This window comes from Physeter macrocephalus, chromosome 13, assembly GCF_002837175.3.
Source record: "Physeter macrocephalus isolate SW-GA chromosome 13, ASM283717v5, whole genome shotgun sequence".
In the NCBI taxonomy this organism is placed as follows: Eukaryota; Metazoa; Chordata; class Mammalia; order Artiodactyla; family Physeteridae; genus Physeter; species Physeter macrocephalus.
Window position 1 is genome coordinate 14749815 of NC_041226.1, and position 16266 is coordinate 14766080.

The following is a 16266-nucleotide window of genomic DNA, read 5'->3' on the forward strand; positions in this document are numbered from 1 at the left end:
ATGCAGGGGACACGGGTTCGTGCCCCGGTCTGGGAGGATCCCACATGCCGCGGAGCGGCTGGGCCCGTAAGCCATGGCCGCTGGGCCTGCGCGTCCGGAGCCTGTGCTCCGCGACGGGAGAGTCCACAACAGTGAGAGGCCCGCGTACCGCAAAAAAAAAAAAAAAAAAAAAAAGCTAAAAAAAAAGAAAGGTCGTTGATCAGAAGACAGGTGTGCGATCGAAGTTTCTGATTATGTTATCTATGCAAGAAAAGTCCTCTTCTTTTTCTCCTTCTGTATTTACAGCATTTGGGGTGAGACGGTTTGGGAAGGGGATAGGAGTTCTTATCGCCCACTTCCTGGCATTGAAGTGAATCCTGGGAAGGATTCAGAAACAAAACTTGCTAGGTCTTTTAATAGGTGGTCTCTCAGCAGGTCCACCCCAAACCATTCCTGATGAAGTATATACTATCCATCTAGATTTGAGCCAATACCCCACATTTTCTTGTCACTGACACCAAACAGGCAGCAATGGATTTTGCCCTGGTTCTGCCATTTGCAGCTGTGAAACATTGGGCCCGTTACTTAACCTTTCTGATTCTCAGTTTTCATGCTATAAAAGGTTTTCTTTCAGGATTGTCATGAGTTTTGGAGATAATAAGTGTTAAAATATCTCTCGGTGCCCAGCAATAACTCAGTACATATTGTCACTGGGTACTTTTTGAGATGTTATTTGTCTTGCTCTGTTTAACCTCTGACCTGTGGCTCAGTTTTAAACAGGTAGCAAGGCATATATTTTTTAGAGCAGAGGAAGCCTAAAATCAAAGACTTCCTCACCTTTTGTTAAAGCTTAAGACCACTGAAGATATCTTGCTGGTTATCCTGGAGGGGAAGGGATGAGAAAGAATGCCTTGAGAAACAGTGAGACCAGATGGGTAGCTCCCTCAAAGGGGGAAGGGCAGAGATCTATGTGATACCAAATAGCAAGTGAGCCCTAGCTTTTCCGTGATCCCTGCAGAGATCTGGGAGATGGGGAGACCTCACAAGAAGCCAGTGACCTGACTGTGATGGGGAAACATCTGAGTCGTTGAACTTGTGAGGCTCTTAAAATGACGTGGAGAGTTATCATGCAGAACTGATATTATCTTATAAAACCTCGGGGACTTTGCACTACCTTAGGGGCTGGCGGAGATGCCAAGGAGGACCAAAGTTGAATTTCCCTCTTAACTTACAGAAGGCAGGCTCAGAATCAAAATGTAATTGATTCAAGAAAACACAGAAATGTGATTGTCTATAATCTAGGGTGCACGAGAGGTGAGATGGATACCTGTTACATCCTCATCAATATTATAATTATGATTACTATTCATATCATTATTGATATTAGTATATGAAGTCAGATTTCCCTGGGATGGCAGTCCTGTGCTGTCTCAACCAAACCTCCTTCTAACATTCTCATTCCCCTGAAATGCAAGAATATACGGGCGGCCTGAGAAATGGCAGCCCTTCCTCTGGAGTAATCTAAACTAAAAATAACTCTGATCTCTAAGCTCTTCAGAAAAGGCTAAAGTGTACAATGGTAATTCATAATTTTGAATTACACACACACTCCAACAGCTCCCGACTCCCACTCAGATTTTTAAATCTGGACCTCATGATTAAAAAAAAAAAAAGTGAAATCCCAGACTGAAGCCCATCTGTTTAGAAAAGTTGTGTATATGTGTGTATGTGTGTGTGTGTGTACACATGGGGAGGGTTGCTTTGAACTGCTGATATTTGATCATCACTGTTAATTAAAATGAGTGAATTAAAGATGTAGGCTATTGGTCCTTGATGTCTTTACCTGGATGCTATGGGCAATCTCTTCTCGGCCCGCTAAGATTTGGGACAAGGTCTGTGTCCCTAAGACATTTCTCGGAGTGGTCTGAGCCAGCAGAAATGTGGCTTGGTGGACATTAGCCACTGCCGAGACGGCACTATAGATTCTGTAATAGACCACTCCATCCACTTGAGTGGTCACAGAGTCTCTGGTGAGGATCTTGAGAGCAAGAACACAGAAAATCACATGCTTATGACTTTCACAACGGTTGATCAACAAAGGGTCAGCCAGTCCCAGAGCCCTCTCCACAGGAGGAGAGCTTTAATGACAACTCATGCCAGCATCACCAAAAATCTGTCCTGGCTTGAACATACTATCATGCTTGTTGATAGCAAAATTCCTACACAGGTGTGATCTGTACCTATCCCTGTAACTTCATCTTAGAGAAGTCAGAAGTGAAATAGGTATTTCCATTTTAAAATGTAATAGTAGAACCCTGCTGGAATTCTACCGTCTAAATAGTGGTAGAACACCCGTTTCCCTGATACCTGAAATCTTTTTGGTTCTCAGTTTCATCAGGCTTGATGAATAGCAGTGCTTCTTAGAAAACATAGATGGCACCAGAGACCGTGTTCTGTATTCAAATAAAGAAAAATCAATTTATAGAGGCTCTGCATTGATTGTTCTGAATTAACATGACAAGGTACTTTGGAGCAAATGAGCTTTCTGTGGGTACCACGAAAGCAGGACCTAGAACTGTTTACTATGGAGCCAGAAAAGGCCCATGATAGCCCCTAAACATCCTAAGCTCTCTTATGTTTAGGGCTGAATTCCAGAGTAAGGAATCTGCAGTTCCCACCAATGGCATGAAGACATCATTGTTGAGTCTCGATTGAGTTTTCTGGACCAGAGAGAGGAAAATGAACATTTCCTCATAAGTGCTGATTTTCTCACTTCTCATCCCCTTTGCCCTCCCACACATTTTCTTTTCTCTTCCTGGATCATTTTGTTTATCACAAATTGGCATGATTATTAGCAATTCTGTTTCTCTTCCTTATCACGCACTTACTAGGTCTGGTCATTTAGTTGCTGTACTTTAAGAATTGAGAAGAACTATTTGAAATCCAGTTACAGGTGAGCCCCGTACAGTGTCTGCTCCTTTCCCATGCACACCCCACTTTGTTGCATCCAAACACTCAAAAAATTTAGTGCAGTGTACACGGCTATATTTAAAATGGATAACCAACAAGGACCCACCGTAGAGCACAGGGAACTCTGCTCAATATTCTGTAACAACCTAAATGGGAAAAGAATTCGAAAAAGAATAGATATATGTATACGTATAACTGAATCACTTTCCTATACACCTGAAAGTAACACAACATTGTTAATCAACTATGCTCCAATATAAAATAAAAAGTTAAAAAAATCTAATGCGGAGGTGAGTGATATCGATATTACTAAAACATTTCCGGAGACGGTGATGGAAAGGATAAAGCACCAGATCAGTTTCAGCCCCCTCGTACAATGATTTATCCGACTCTTCCAGGGATCGGCTTGTCATTCTCCATCCCAGTTCCTCTGCCATCTGTATCCCTTCTCTCTCTTCTCTCAGACTTTCTCCCACCCAGTCATTGCAGGTCTTCTAGCAATTCAGCCCTTGCCCTTGGCTTCATTCTCATTTGGCGAAACAAAGCCCAGTCGTCTCAGGAGCCGCCTAGGACTCCCCAAGCAGATCTCTAAGAATTCAGTTCATCCTTCCCTTTGTAGTTTGAAAACGTATGATACAGTCTCAATTGTCCCTGTAACAGGGAAGATATTGGTTTCATTTCTGGAAACATAGCTTTAATCAGCATTACCTCCTGTGGAGGGATGTTGCACGTTAACGGTCTGGAGATCAACTTTGACAAACACGTCTATGCGAGGCAGGACCAGGATCAAAACGATGCAAGAGAAAATATGGTTTAGAATTTCACCCGACTGAAAATAACTGCAACAAATTGTCTGCTAGTTATACGGTACATTATTTGCATGGGACTATAAATGCTTCTCAGATGATCTTCCATATGTACACCTATAACTTTGGGGAAATTATTTCCTGCTATGAGTCAATGACTAAAGAAAAGTGATTCCCTAGAAATTAAAATCTTCTGGTAAAAAGCTGAAGAGCCTTGACAATTAATTTTTAGATTTTCTTTTGTAATACATTCCACTTACTTCTATCCAAGTGTTGAGTGTGACATTTATTTAAAAGGATATTTTGGAAATTGGTTTCTTTATGTTAAACGTATCTGTATAAAAGATTCAATCAAGAGACTTTAGACCTTAATATCAGTGACTGTCAACATTCTCATTTATCTTCATTAGTACTGAAGGAATGTTAGAATTGAAATCTTCCCAGGATTTCAGTGTCCCCAAAACCAATGTATTACAAAATTTGTAGTTTCTCTGTAGCTGTGTTCTAGTTTATATACAATGACATTCCTCAGTTGTAAATACTTTTACTTATCTCTTGTGAAGATTTGGATTGAGGTAGGGATAGGGCTAAGGAAACTCATTTGAGGATTCTATGACTCCTTAACATTGCCCTGGGGAAGGTTCTCTACAGCAAGAGTTATAAAGATTAGAACCACAAGGCATGTCAGCAAGATGGGGACACCAATCCATTTTCATTTACCAGAAAGATTCTGTGCTATTGTTTTTGTTTTCAAAGAAGAAACAAGTTTCTACACTGAGTATCATGTAAAGGACTGGTAGCATCAACAGAAAACAGTGCTAAGGTGCTTTCTTTCTTTTGGTGTCTAAACCTTTCTGGGGTAAGGATTACTTCCTAATTTACATTTTTTTTTTTTTTGGTGCTAAGTCACCAGTTAAGATCATGACCCTTAGAACTAGAGAGTGTTAAGTTCCAGCCCTACCACTTACCAGCTTGTGACCTGGGGACATTTATCTAATTTTTCTGAGCTTCAGTCACCTAATATCTATAAGATGGCGGTGAAGATTAAGCATGTGTCAACATGATAATGAAATAAAATACTAAACATAGTGCCAGGCATGTATTCAGTGCTCAAAAGTAGCAGCTCCTGTTATGAATACTTTTATTATTAAAGAATAATTTACTATTTACAGAAGTGGAGATGTTTTCCATTAGCAATTTGGCCTGTTTCCCTCCGGCTCTTATGACATTCTGAGGTAACTCCTTAGCCCCAGAAACACGGATGACGAGATTAGTTATCCTGGGAGATTTAGTGGTAAACTCTTCTGGGAAAATTCATTTAAAAGAGACTTTTCTCTAGAGTCCTGCAAGTTATAGCTATTTGACCTCTCTCAAATCCAATTTTATTCTAATTTATAATCTTGGCTTCACCAGGTGAAACATGACCAGGAAGGGGTTAACTTTGTTCTGGTATTTCTCACTTGGATAATTCTAACACCTCTATTTGGACAAACTCATAAAAATATCCATAATAAGCAATTTTTGCCCTCTTTCTCTTAGGTTCCTTATTAGACAAGTAGGATTGTATCAATACTACTTGAAATGGCCAAGTCTCCGTAACAAGCTTCCCCTTTGGAAGTTTCTCATATGTTTAAAAATGTAACAGATACCTGAGTGCCTACTGTAGTACATGGCCAAGTGCAAAGCGCACAGAGTGAATAAGGAAGTTCCTGCCCCCCAGAGATCCTACAGTGCAGCTGGAGGGAGAATGATTTTACTTAAATACATCACATTAGGGGGAAGAAAGCAAATGTTATTAGAGAAGTATAGCAAATAACCATTCTCTTCCATGTGCCTTTCAAGATGCTGTTTGGAGAGCCTCCCCTGTCAAGAATATTAGAATCTATCGTATGAAATTGCCATTTTGGTGGCTCGAAACCAAACATTAGCAATTTCATAGGGTTCAACAAAATATAAGCAAGAGAAGTTATGAGTATTAAATCAGTGTCTTACTCCTGAGGACTTTTAGTACCGATACTCCTGGCTCCCACAGAAGAAAATCCCATCCTTTTATGATATGGACAGTTTGGGACATTTTTTATTCTGAGGCTGTAGAGAAAGGATGGAAATAAAGACCACATTTGACAAAAGGAATTGTCAAATGGCTTCCAGCTCTATGTTGCTCTTAATCTACTTGTCAAGAGAGGACATTACCTTTGACTTTTCCATTGGCTCTTTCAAAGAGTGAGAATCAAACACCAGCTCCTGGAATACTCTCCCTGAGTAACTTAATTGTCTCCCTTGGCCATTTACTCCCTCCCTTCATTCTTCTTTCATTCTCTTAGTGGCCCTGGTAATAAGGGACACCCAGCCAATGTAACCGGAGCCACTCTTTGTTCACATTCACTGAAACTCTCAGAGGGAGTGTTAGAACAGTAATCCAGATTCCAAATCTCTCCAGCTAATGGTCTAGTGATCTCTCCTGTTAACTCAAGTAAGAGGACAAGATCCTTCAATTGTACAGAAAGGCAAGGGCTCCAGCTCCCTGTGATTTTTTTTTTTCAATAAATGTTGCCAGAGAAAATTTTTGGTGGCAGTGTCATACCTGGCCCTTTGGCTTTGTCAGCTTGGATGCGTCCCAGCTGGAATACATCGGCACGTTCGTACTCCTTAATGATCTAAGAGATTAAGGGAGAGCATTTAGTCTTAATGATTCATCAGCTCATAGAGAGAGCCCAGTTTACTTCCCAGGGTATTACCTTCAAGCACATCCATATGGAGATAGGGAAGGTAATGATCATGAACAGGAAAGAAAACGAAAACAGGATCCAGCCACATACACCAAGCCCTTTACTCTTGATGCCTAGGAAATGAGGAGGCAGTTCTGTAACTGACATGGTTCTTAGGAGAGCGATTCAGCTGTGCGGATGAGGAAACCATCCAGAGGGCTGGCCAAGCCAGAATGGGGCTGAGGAAGCGACCTGAATGCACACACACGCATGATTGCAGTAAACACCACACATGCGCGCGCGCGTGCACACACACACACACGCACACACACACACGGAAAATATTCCTTCAGGTTTTTAGATGAAAACTGACCTGTCCCTTCCAAGAAAAGTCTCATAGCAATCAATAACAGTAATTACCATTACATTTACATAGGGCTGCCACGGTTTATTATTCTCAAAACACATAAAACTACCCGCCTCAGGATCATCAGGGTGTCATTTGAAAAGACAGATTTCTGGGCTCCCAGAATTCTCCAGGGGAAGTCAAGGCAACCGCTGGGGCAGATAGGTAGGTACTCTTATCCCCAAACAAGTCAATGGAGCACAAGGAAAAACATTTTCCAGAGTGCTTACGTTTGAGTTTCTATGAGAGTCTTTAACTTACCAGTGTGGTGGCCTCAGGAAAGCCACTAGATCTTTCTGAGCCTCCATTTCTTCATCTGTAGGATGGAGATAGAAATTACCTACCTTGAAGGATTTGACGAGGATTAAATGAGATTATTTATATAAGACATCTAGCCCAGACATTAATACTTACCTTAGTAAATGTATATTACTATACTTATTCCCATCTTACAGATTGATAAATACTTTAGAATTCTTTATATTCACTATTTCACCTTGTTTTAAATTCTTGCTGCTTCTTGGTTCTCTTCTCCTTGACAACGAGCCCCATCCTCACCCCTCCACTTCCTCCAATTGATTTCACATTCTCCACACAAGCACTAGAACGAATCATATTTGCTAGATAGCTCTACTCAGATAATCCACAAACACCTTATGCTATTATGCCTCTATCTCAGTTAATGTCTTAACCATTCGTACTTAACCATCTGCATTATTGTCCACGTTAGAGACACAGGGTCATCGTTGCCTCTTCTCTATCCATCTACAGAAGTCACTAAGCCTTATTGGTACCACCTCAAATTCAGCCTCACGTATCCATTTTACTGCAACGGGTTCATTGGCGAACATAAATTCATGAATATTTACAAGGGTTCTAGGGTTTTACTCTTACAGATAATGCTGTGATGAGTCCTTTTTAATGTGTGTTTTTGTGCACTTGTGTAGGATGAACTCCTGGCAGTGGAAGTGCTAGGTCAAAGGGATCAGTATTTACAATTTTGTTAGATGGTAGGTGCCCTTCAAAGAGTTTGTACTCTGTGCCTATTCCCACATGCCCTGTCCTCACTAGATATTTTCAGTCTTCTCAGTTGCGACATTCTGATAGATGAAAAGTATCTAAGTTTTAGATACATATTTCATATTAAAACCTTTTGAGTGCAAATGTCCTTTTATAGGCTTTAAATACACATAAAGATATACTCAATAACAATAAGGACTTGCCTGCATATACCAAAGTTTAAATTCCCAAAATATCACCTTCCAAAACTTTGGACCACATTGAGGTGGATCAGACTATTAATATGCAGGATGAAAAGACATTTTGTGCCTTCTCATAGGATCTTTGTTGTATTTTATTTATTAGCGCTTTTAAAAATTATTAGTAATAACACAGCTTGTATATACATTCTCATTGTTAAAAAAAAAATCCAAGAAATACAGATAAGACTAAAATCTCCTCGATCATTCTCTCCTCAGTCCACTTTTATCTAGAATGTTTCCATAGTTATCAACTGGGTGTACGTCCTTATAGACCCATTCCTATGTATTTACATACATGTATCTACAATTAGAAAACACTTGCTTTTGATTTGTAGATTTTGTGAGAAAAGACATCACACTGTAAGTTTCTACTTTTTTAAACTGAATATGTTTGGGAGATATTTCCATGTCATTACATCTGGATCTACCTCATTCTTCTTCATTGTTGCCTCCTATCCTTAATTTGTGACTCAGTTTATTTACTTGCAATTTTGCCTTTACAAACAAGGCTGCAATAACTGGGCTTGTACACGCCTCTCCCAGACAATTTGCATCTTGAGGAAAGCATTGAGAAGGCAGCACAGTCCTTGCGCCCTCTGGTGTGTTCCCTCCCTGCTGACACTGCCGTATTTGGAGTTCAGGAACTTTGGGGTGTTGGGGGCTGTGACATTAGCAGTGCTGCACACACAAGGACATCAGCTATGCTTTATGCCCTGGGCAAGCCCTAGACATGTCCAGACTAGCTACAGCCTTAACACCAAGCTGCAAAAGCAAAAGCTGCCCTGACCTCCGGGAGCTCCTCTGCAGTCCCACTCTGCCCTATAGCATCATTACCCGAGGCTCTGTTAAGTACTAAATGTGCAGAGAGAGACCAGAGATCAGGACACGATTAATCTTCCAAGATTTACACCTGAGCATTAGAATTACCCAGGTCGCTGCTTCTGGGAGGATTGGTGGAGCCTGGGGGTGTCATTAGCTGCCGGTGAAAGTGGGACTGTCGGCTTCCCCGCAGGGCTGGGCAGCTCAGCCTGCGAGCAGCAGCTGGGCGAGTACAAAGCGCTGCTTTTGCAGCTTCCTGCAGAGCAGATCTTTCAGCCAGCCTTGCCCCTCCCCACCTCTCCCGCAGTTAAAACTGTGGATGCTGTGCCGAGAACTGGATTTGAGGATTCTAATTCCAGTTCAAAGGAAGTACTGGGATTGTATGACAAAGGCTCTTCAGAAATCGCCCTTTACCTCAACCTACACAAGGATTCTTCCAGAGCCTTCCCTGAGCCATTCCCTTGAAGGGAAGATGGAAAGAAAATGGGCCACATACCCTCTCTGTTAGCCATGAAGCCCTGAGCTCATCTGATCATCTCCTGCTTTATCCAAATCCATGGATGGGTGTTTTCTATGGGTAATTGTCACCATACCATAAAGCCATCATCATATCACTTCCTGGTAGAGAATTGGACTTTGTCACCCCCGGAAAATTGCCCGCCGGTTTCTCATTCATCCATTTAACAGATTTTTTACCAGTTATATGCCAGGCACACTGTGCTAGAGCTGCAGATACAAAAGAGAATAAGATGGGGAACTTTCCAACAAGAGTTGGAACATCTTTCCCTCAATCTGCAAAATGAAAGGTGAGCCATAATGCACAGAACCTGAGGCCCAGCGCTGCTGACACGGGGGAGGAGGACTCTGGGACTTCAGTTGGAAGGACTTGAAAGATAACTGAGGCCAACCCTGCATCTTTTTTTTTGCGGTACGCGGGCCTCTCACTGCTGTGGCCTCTCCCGTTGCGGAGCACAGGCTCCGGACGCGCAGGCCCAGCGGCCATGGCTCACGGGCCCAGCCGCTCCGCGGCACGTGGGATCTTCCCGGACCGGGGCACATACCCGTGTCCCTGCATCGGCAGGCGGATTCTCAACCACTGCGCCACCAGGGAAGCCCTAACCCTGCATTTTGCAGCCAGAAAACTTCCTGGTTAGTGTTGTCACCATCATCTCAATCTCTCTGTAGGTAAAGTGGTACCCACAAGTTCCACAATCTTAGGCAGCGAGGCAAAACTCAGCTTCATTTGTCGAGGCACGCCTCTGGGGCTTTGTTCCTGGAGCTTAGATGCAGCCCATAGCACCAGAGGAGACTTAAATACCCTCTAGGACTAGGGATAAACACTCAAGGCAAGATTTGTAACTCGTGTGAGGCTAGGAAATAAGGAAGAATATTCTAGATCACTAACTCCACTTAGATAGCTTTAGAAGTGGAAATGAATTTCAGGAAATAAAACAGACTAGGTGACTTGGTGGTTTATTTCCCAACTTAGGCCTGATCAATAGTATTTAAATATTAGATCAATTCTATATGCAAACCATGCCCACAGATCTGTGTTACTGTAAATAGCCATTTCCTCTCGAAGCAGAAATAGCCATTTAGGTAACAGGACAGTGTTTAAAATACCAAAACCAAATGACGTACATTACACATCAGGGAAATGAAAATGAAAACCACAATGAGATAAAAATACACAGCTTCCAGAATGGCAAATGCTAAAGACTGACGATGCCACATTTTAGCAATGGGAATTCTCATGTTAGCGAATTGATACAATTATCTTGAAAAACTATTTGGAAGTATCTGTTAAAGCCAAACACACACTTACTTTATCACTCAGTATTCAACTTCTAAGTAATATCTCAGAGAAATTAGTGCTGATTACAGTGAAAAACATATTCAGGAATGTTTATTGCAATTTTCTTCGTAAAATCCAAGAAATGAAGAACCACCCAAACCCACCAACGGCAGAATGAATAAATAAAGTTGTGGTATGTTCATAGAAAAGATTACTCAGGAAGAAAAAAGACAAGGTTACTGCTATACACTATTCAAAATATGGATGGATCTCATAGACAAAATACTGGGCAAAATAAGCCAGACACAAGATACACGCTTTTTGATTCCACGTATAAGAGTACATACTGTACGACCTCGTATTGTATCATTTCGTTCAAGAAGAGGCAAAATTAATCTATTATGTTTGAAGTCAGAGTAGTACTGTCTCTAGGTAGTGAGTGGAGTTTTGTCAGTTGGGTATTATCTGGGAAGAGATAAGGAAGCTTTTTAGGGCGCTGGAAATGTTCCATATCTTGATCTGGGTGGTGATTGCATAGACTTACACATATTGAGCCTGTGGAAATAAACGAAGACCAGCCAGCTAGAACAGCAAAGGGTATTTATTCAGGCTCTCACAAAAGAGTCAGCCTCTATCACTTGTGTTTTGTAAGAGACTCAAAGGCAGGCAGAGGAGTGGGAAAGCTTTATGGCGGAAAAAGGGGGAAGGCTTCAGGTGTGCCCTGATTGGAGGCTGTTGGCCTAGGGAAGCTGTAGGTGGACGAAATAGAAGCAGAGCATCCTATGTGATTGGTGTAGGGGTACCTGCTTGGTTTTCTTTTGTTGGACCTAAGTTGGACTCAGGGACAAAAAGCAGGGGAGCTGTCAGTTATTAATCAAGTCCTGGCCATTTGGGGCTGAATGTTACAGAAGTAATTATGTAGCTTCTGATAACAATGTGGTTTCCTGAGAATCTGACATCAAGGAGGCTGGCTTCCTGGGCTGATTATTGTAGATAAAAGGTTGGTTTTCTGGGCTGGTTGCTGCAGGTTGGTGGTCAGAATTCTATTTTTAGATATGGTCCAGCCTTTGTCTGTTGTGTATTCAGTCTGTCAAGCCAAGCACTTAAGACTTGCGCACTCTATTGTATGTATCTCATACCTCAATAAATGATTCACACAGAGACCAGAGGATACCTACGGGCAGGCTAGCATTGAAGATGGGAATCTCACTGCTTGTTCTGCATTCTCAGAAAGAAGACAGAGAGGAGGGAAGAGCTTTAGCACAGCCAGCCTAGGGACAGACAGGCGACAATGCCTCACAGGGATGGAAAGTGCAGGTCCTGGGTCAGGGGACCCTGCGTTCTAATTGAGACACCACCATTTGAAAGCTAGATGACATCTCACGAGTCACTCAACCTGCTGAGGCCTTATTTTCCTTCTGTTAACCCAATAATAACTAGTTGTGAGAGTTAAATAAATTACATGTAAAGGAATTATTAGCCATATCAGGAGGCCTTCTAGTCCGCCAGGCCACTGACTAGGATTTTCCTAGAGGTCTTAACATTTCCTTCAGCTTGCCTCGCCATTAAAGAGATTTCCGTTTTCCTTGAGCATTTCCTTTAGAACACTTAACTTTGTAAATCCTTTCTCTGCCCCTTTGAGATGTAAGTCTTTTTAAAAGCTTCTTGCTAGTTTTACAATCTGGGACTATCTTTCTCAAGGACCTGGGAACCGTTCTCTTGAAATGTAATCATCAGGTAGATAGCATCCCTAGCTGGGCCAGTAGCAGCCTAACTTCAGTAGGTACCGTGCTCCCAGTTGTAAAAACACAGCCTGTCATAAAGATGTGAGAATTTTATTAGCAAACCAAACCCAGATGGCCTATGAGCACCCCGCAAAGCCCTTCATACATTCTCACTAGGGCACTCCAGTCTTTAAAAACCCCACACCCTGGGGAATTCCCTGGCGGTTCAGTGGTTAGGACTCAGTGATTTCTGTGCCGGGGCCCGGGTTCAATCCCTGCTCGAGGAACTAAGATCCCGAAAGCTTTGTGATGTGGCCAAAAACAACAACAATAACAAAACCCCCCAAAACTCCACACCCCTTTGTTTCAGTGGTGTTGGTTCAGGTTGAGGTTTGGCCTCTCTCCTATGGCAGTAAGCTTGTCTAAGGTTTTGCTTTCTTGCCCGTTTAATTTTGTCTGGTTCAATTTTGCTTTGACAACTGATATTTTTTAAATTTTCATTTACTTATTTATTTTTCCAGATGGAATTCTAAATACCACTTGTGGATGTTCTGCTCCATCCAGATGACGGCTCCTCTCTAGGTGCAAGAACTGCATTTTCAAGGAGAGCATGCAATTAAATCCTAACCCCTGCAGGTTTCTGCCTCCTAAAGCGATCTGGTCCCTGACTGTATAAGTTCTTTCAGAGAACTTTTAGAACCTTAAAAAAGATAGAGGGAGAGAGAGAGAGATACAAGATTTTTGGTGCAAAACTACCAAATCAGAGCTAGATGATGATTTTATCATCCTTGTACTCCTAGGACTACAAAATTTCATAATCCCAAGAGTTTTCTAAACTGTCAGATTTACATCTCAACTATAGAAGGATGATCTGAGCTTAGTAGTTACATGAACTTCAGACACGGTTATACTAAGTTTCTTTTTTACCATTTGGTCTTTTTAAGAAAGAGTTAAGATATATTTTGAAATGGAATGTTCAAAAAGGTGTCAAAATAATGTTTTTCATACCTTATATACCCCCTCCCTTTCAGCTAAAGAATTTAAGCATTGCCAACACAGTTAAAGCCCCCTCGTGTGCCCCGCTTCGTGACCTTCCCCCTCCGCCAGAGGCAGCTTGCCCGGCAGCCTCCTCATGGTAAATCCAGTGGGGCTCCATCCCCATCAGTCAAATGCAGCAGCAACTCCCAAACCTGCCATTCAAAGACCAGGCTTGACACAGGGGTTCTTAGCTTATCCGTAGTTGAGCTTTTCAAGTGGCAGTGCTGTGGTCTCTCACTTCTGGGTCTAGGTGACTAGGTCACATGCTAACAGCACATAAACATCCCCTGCAGTAGAGAAAGCACCGAAATCCTCACATATTTTTTGACTTGCACGGGCCTTTGTGTCCCCCAGACCCCCATTCACATCCCACATTCTCCTTTCTCGCACCTTCTTTTCTAGGAAGATTTTCCAATCTTACCTTCACCTTTGGGAGCTCCTCTTCTGAGTTTCTAAAACACCCTCTATCATCACTTTTCACAGTACACTGTAATTTTTAGTGAACTTTCCTGTAGATTTTTAGTGCTCTGGGAGCAGGTGTTTTATTTTTACATCTCTGTCTCCTGATACACAGTAGATTCTGGATTCATTCATTGAATGAATGAAGCGGGCGGCACCCTCGATGCTTTGAACTATCAAGAATGATGCCCAGGGCTTCAGCACAAAAAAAAAAAAAAAAAGAATGATGCCCAGCAACAAGACAGACTTATTGATCTGTTTGAAGCTTCTTGTTTGGAGGTAACGATCCATCAGAGGAGATTCTGTTTGCTCTCAAGAGAGTCAGGTAACCTGAGAACCACACGTACATCCTCGCATTTTCTCCTTCATACGTACTATCTTACACCCTCAGCCCCCCACACCTGTATAAGGAGAAAATAAAGAGAAAATGTTTGCCTTGCACCATTCTCCTCTCTCCCCAGCCCCGCTTCCTGTATAACCACCAATAGCAACGCGTCCAAATACTTCGTCCTGAAGGTTAATGCCCCTTCTCATGATAGTGTTATTTATAAGAGTGGTAAATCAAAAACACCCTGAAAGTACAATGGAGGGATAATTAAGCAAATCATGCTATAGCTACACGATATCATACTATAAAATTTTTTAAGGTACAAAAACATGAGAAAATTGCTATGGTATATTGTTAAAAGAAAAAAGTAGTAGGATGCAAAATTATATGGACGGTATGATCTCTCTTAGCAAAAACAATATGCTTAGAAAAAATATTGGATAAAAAGTAACCAAAATACTAACAGGGATTAATTCTGAGTGATGGAAGTATGACTGGTTTATACTTCTCAGAGTCTTCTTATTTTTTGCTACCTTTATAATTTTAAAAAGCAATTTTAAAATGAAAACTAATCATGTCAAGTAAAAAAAAAAGTACTCTGTGTTTTCAGAGCAGAAAAGACCAGATGCTTCTCAGGGGGAAAAATGAAAGGTGTGTGGAATAAGAACAATCACCTTCCCTGGACCTGGGGAGATAGATAGTATTACAAATTCTTCCCTCTTTTCTGTTCACTTCCGATCCTGTGGAGATACAGTCAGTAAAATAGTCTCAGCAACTTCCCGGTCCTTTCTCCAGTGAATCAAGGATTTTAAGCACCGAACACAAAATCTAAAGTGAAACCCAACGGGTAAGCACTATCTTTTCATCACCTGTAAATTATCTGTCCTCCTGCCTTTTTCTCTGAAATATGCACACAGCTTGCGTCCAGAACCATTTTTTAGGAAAAATGCAGAATTGCTGAAAAGAAATACTGTGCGACTCAAAGTGTGGTCTCAGTCTGGCAACCTCACGAGCTTAGGAATTTACTTGGAGGCAAACTCTCCAGTCCATCCCAGACCTCAGGAGGAGAACTTCTGGAGGTGAGGACCGATCTGAGCTTTAAAAAACTCTCCAGGAAAATTCTTTTGCACATTGACATTGAGAAGACTTCTAAGATTGAGATGATCAAGATTCCAATTAACTTCACTTTAACTCAGAAAGGAAAAAAGAAAGGGGTAGGATTTTATGTCCGAGGCTAATGAGTAGTGGTGTACTAATAACGGTGAGGACACTGGGGGAGGAGCCCTAATTTATAGCGTCCTGTACATTCTGATCTACCCTTGTGACGTCACCGAACTTGGAGTCAGGAAGAGATGCACCCTAATGGCTTTCGAAAGCTGGGACAAACCTGGGGGTGATAACTAGGACTCATTTATTCATTTAATTCTCGCAACATTATGAGTGGACATTTCTGTACAGCTTGAAGAACCAAATGACGTTGTCTTGTTAATGTGTCCAAGAAGGAGGAGGGCAAGGGCAAACGTACCCCATAAATCTCAGAGAAGGACTGATATTGCATCTCATAAACTGCCTAAAGCATATGAAATCAGAAGTTGTAACATAATAAGCCCCATTTTGGTTCGTTCTGTGATAGTGCGGGTTTTTCATTACACAAAAACCAAAACCAAGTAAACCCATGAGCACTTTAAAATATTTCGCTGGCGATACGGCTTCAGTCGTGCCATTTACCTAGTTGATGTCTCAACCTGTTAAACGGAAACTTAAAAGTCTCATGAAACTTCTTGTTTAAAAAGATAATCAAGGGTACCCTTGAAGAGACCCCCCACTTGCACCTTCCAACCCAGTTGATGTCTCAACCTGTTAAACGGAAACTTAAAAGTCTCATGAGGGCTTCCCTGGTGGCGCAGTGGTTGCGCGTCCGCCTGCCGATGCAGGGGAACCGGGTTCGCGCCCCGGTCTGGGAGGATCCCAC

General features: G+C 41.8%; 1 protein-coding gene across 1 annotated transcript in view; it reads right to left on the reverse strand.

The window, feature by feature from the left end:
* Positions 1-16266, reverse strand: part of LOC112065405 (stomatin-like protein 3) — a 17870-nt gene that overhangs the window by 342 nt on the left and 1262 nt on the right. Inside the window, exons 2-7 of the mRNA XM_028497857.2 lie at positions 7131-7185; positions 6494-6597; positions 6340-6412; positions 3658-3714; positions 3056-3095; positions 2347-2432 (exon numbers count right to left, since the gene is read on the reverse strand). Of these exons, the coding sequence (XP_028353658.1) occupies positions 2347-2432; positions 3056-3095; positions 3658-3714; positions 6340-6412; positions 6494-6535 (298 nt within the window). The 5' untranslated portion in view covers positions 6536-6597; positions 7131-7185. The remainder of the gene's footprint in view (positions 1-2346; positions 2433-3055; positions 3096-3657; positions 3715-6339; positions 6413-6493; positions 6598-7130; positions 7186-16266) is intronic.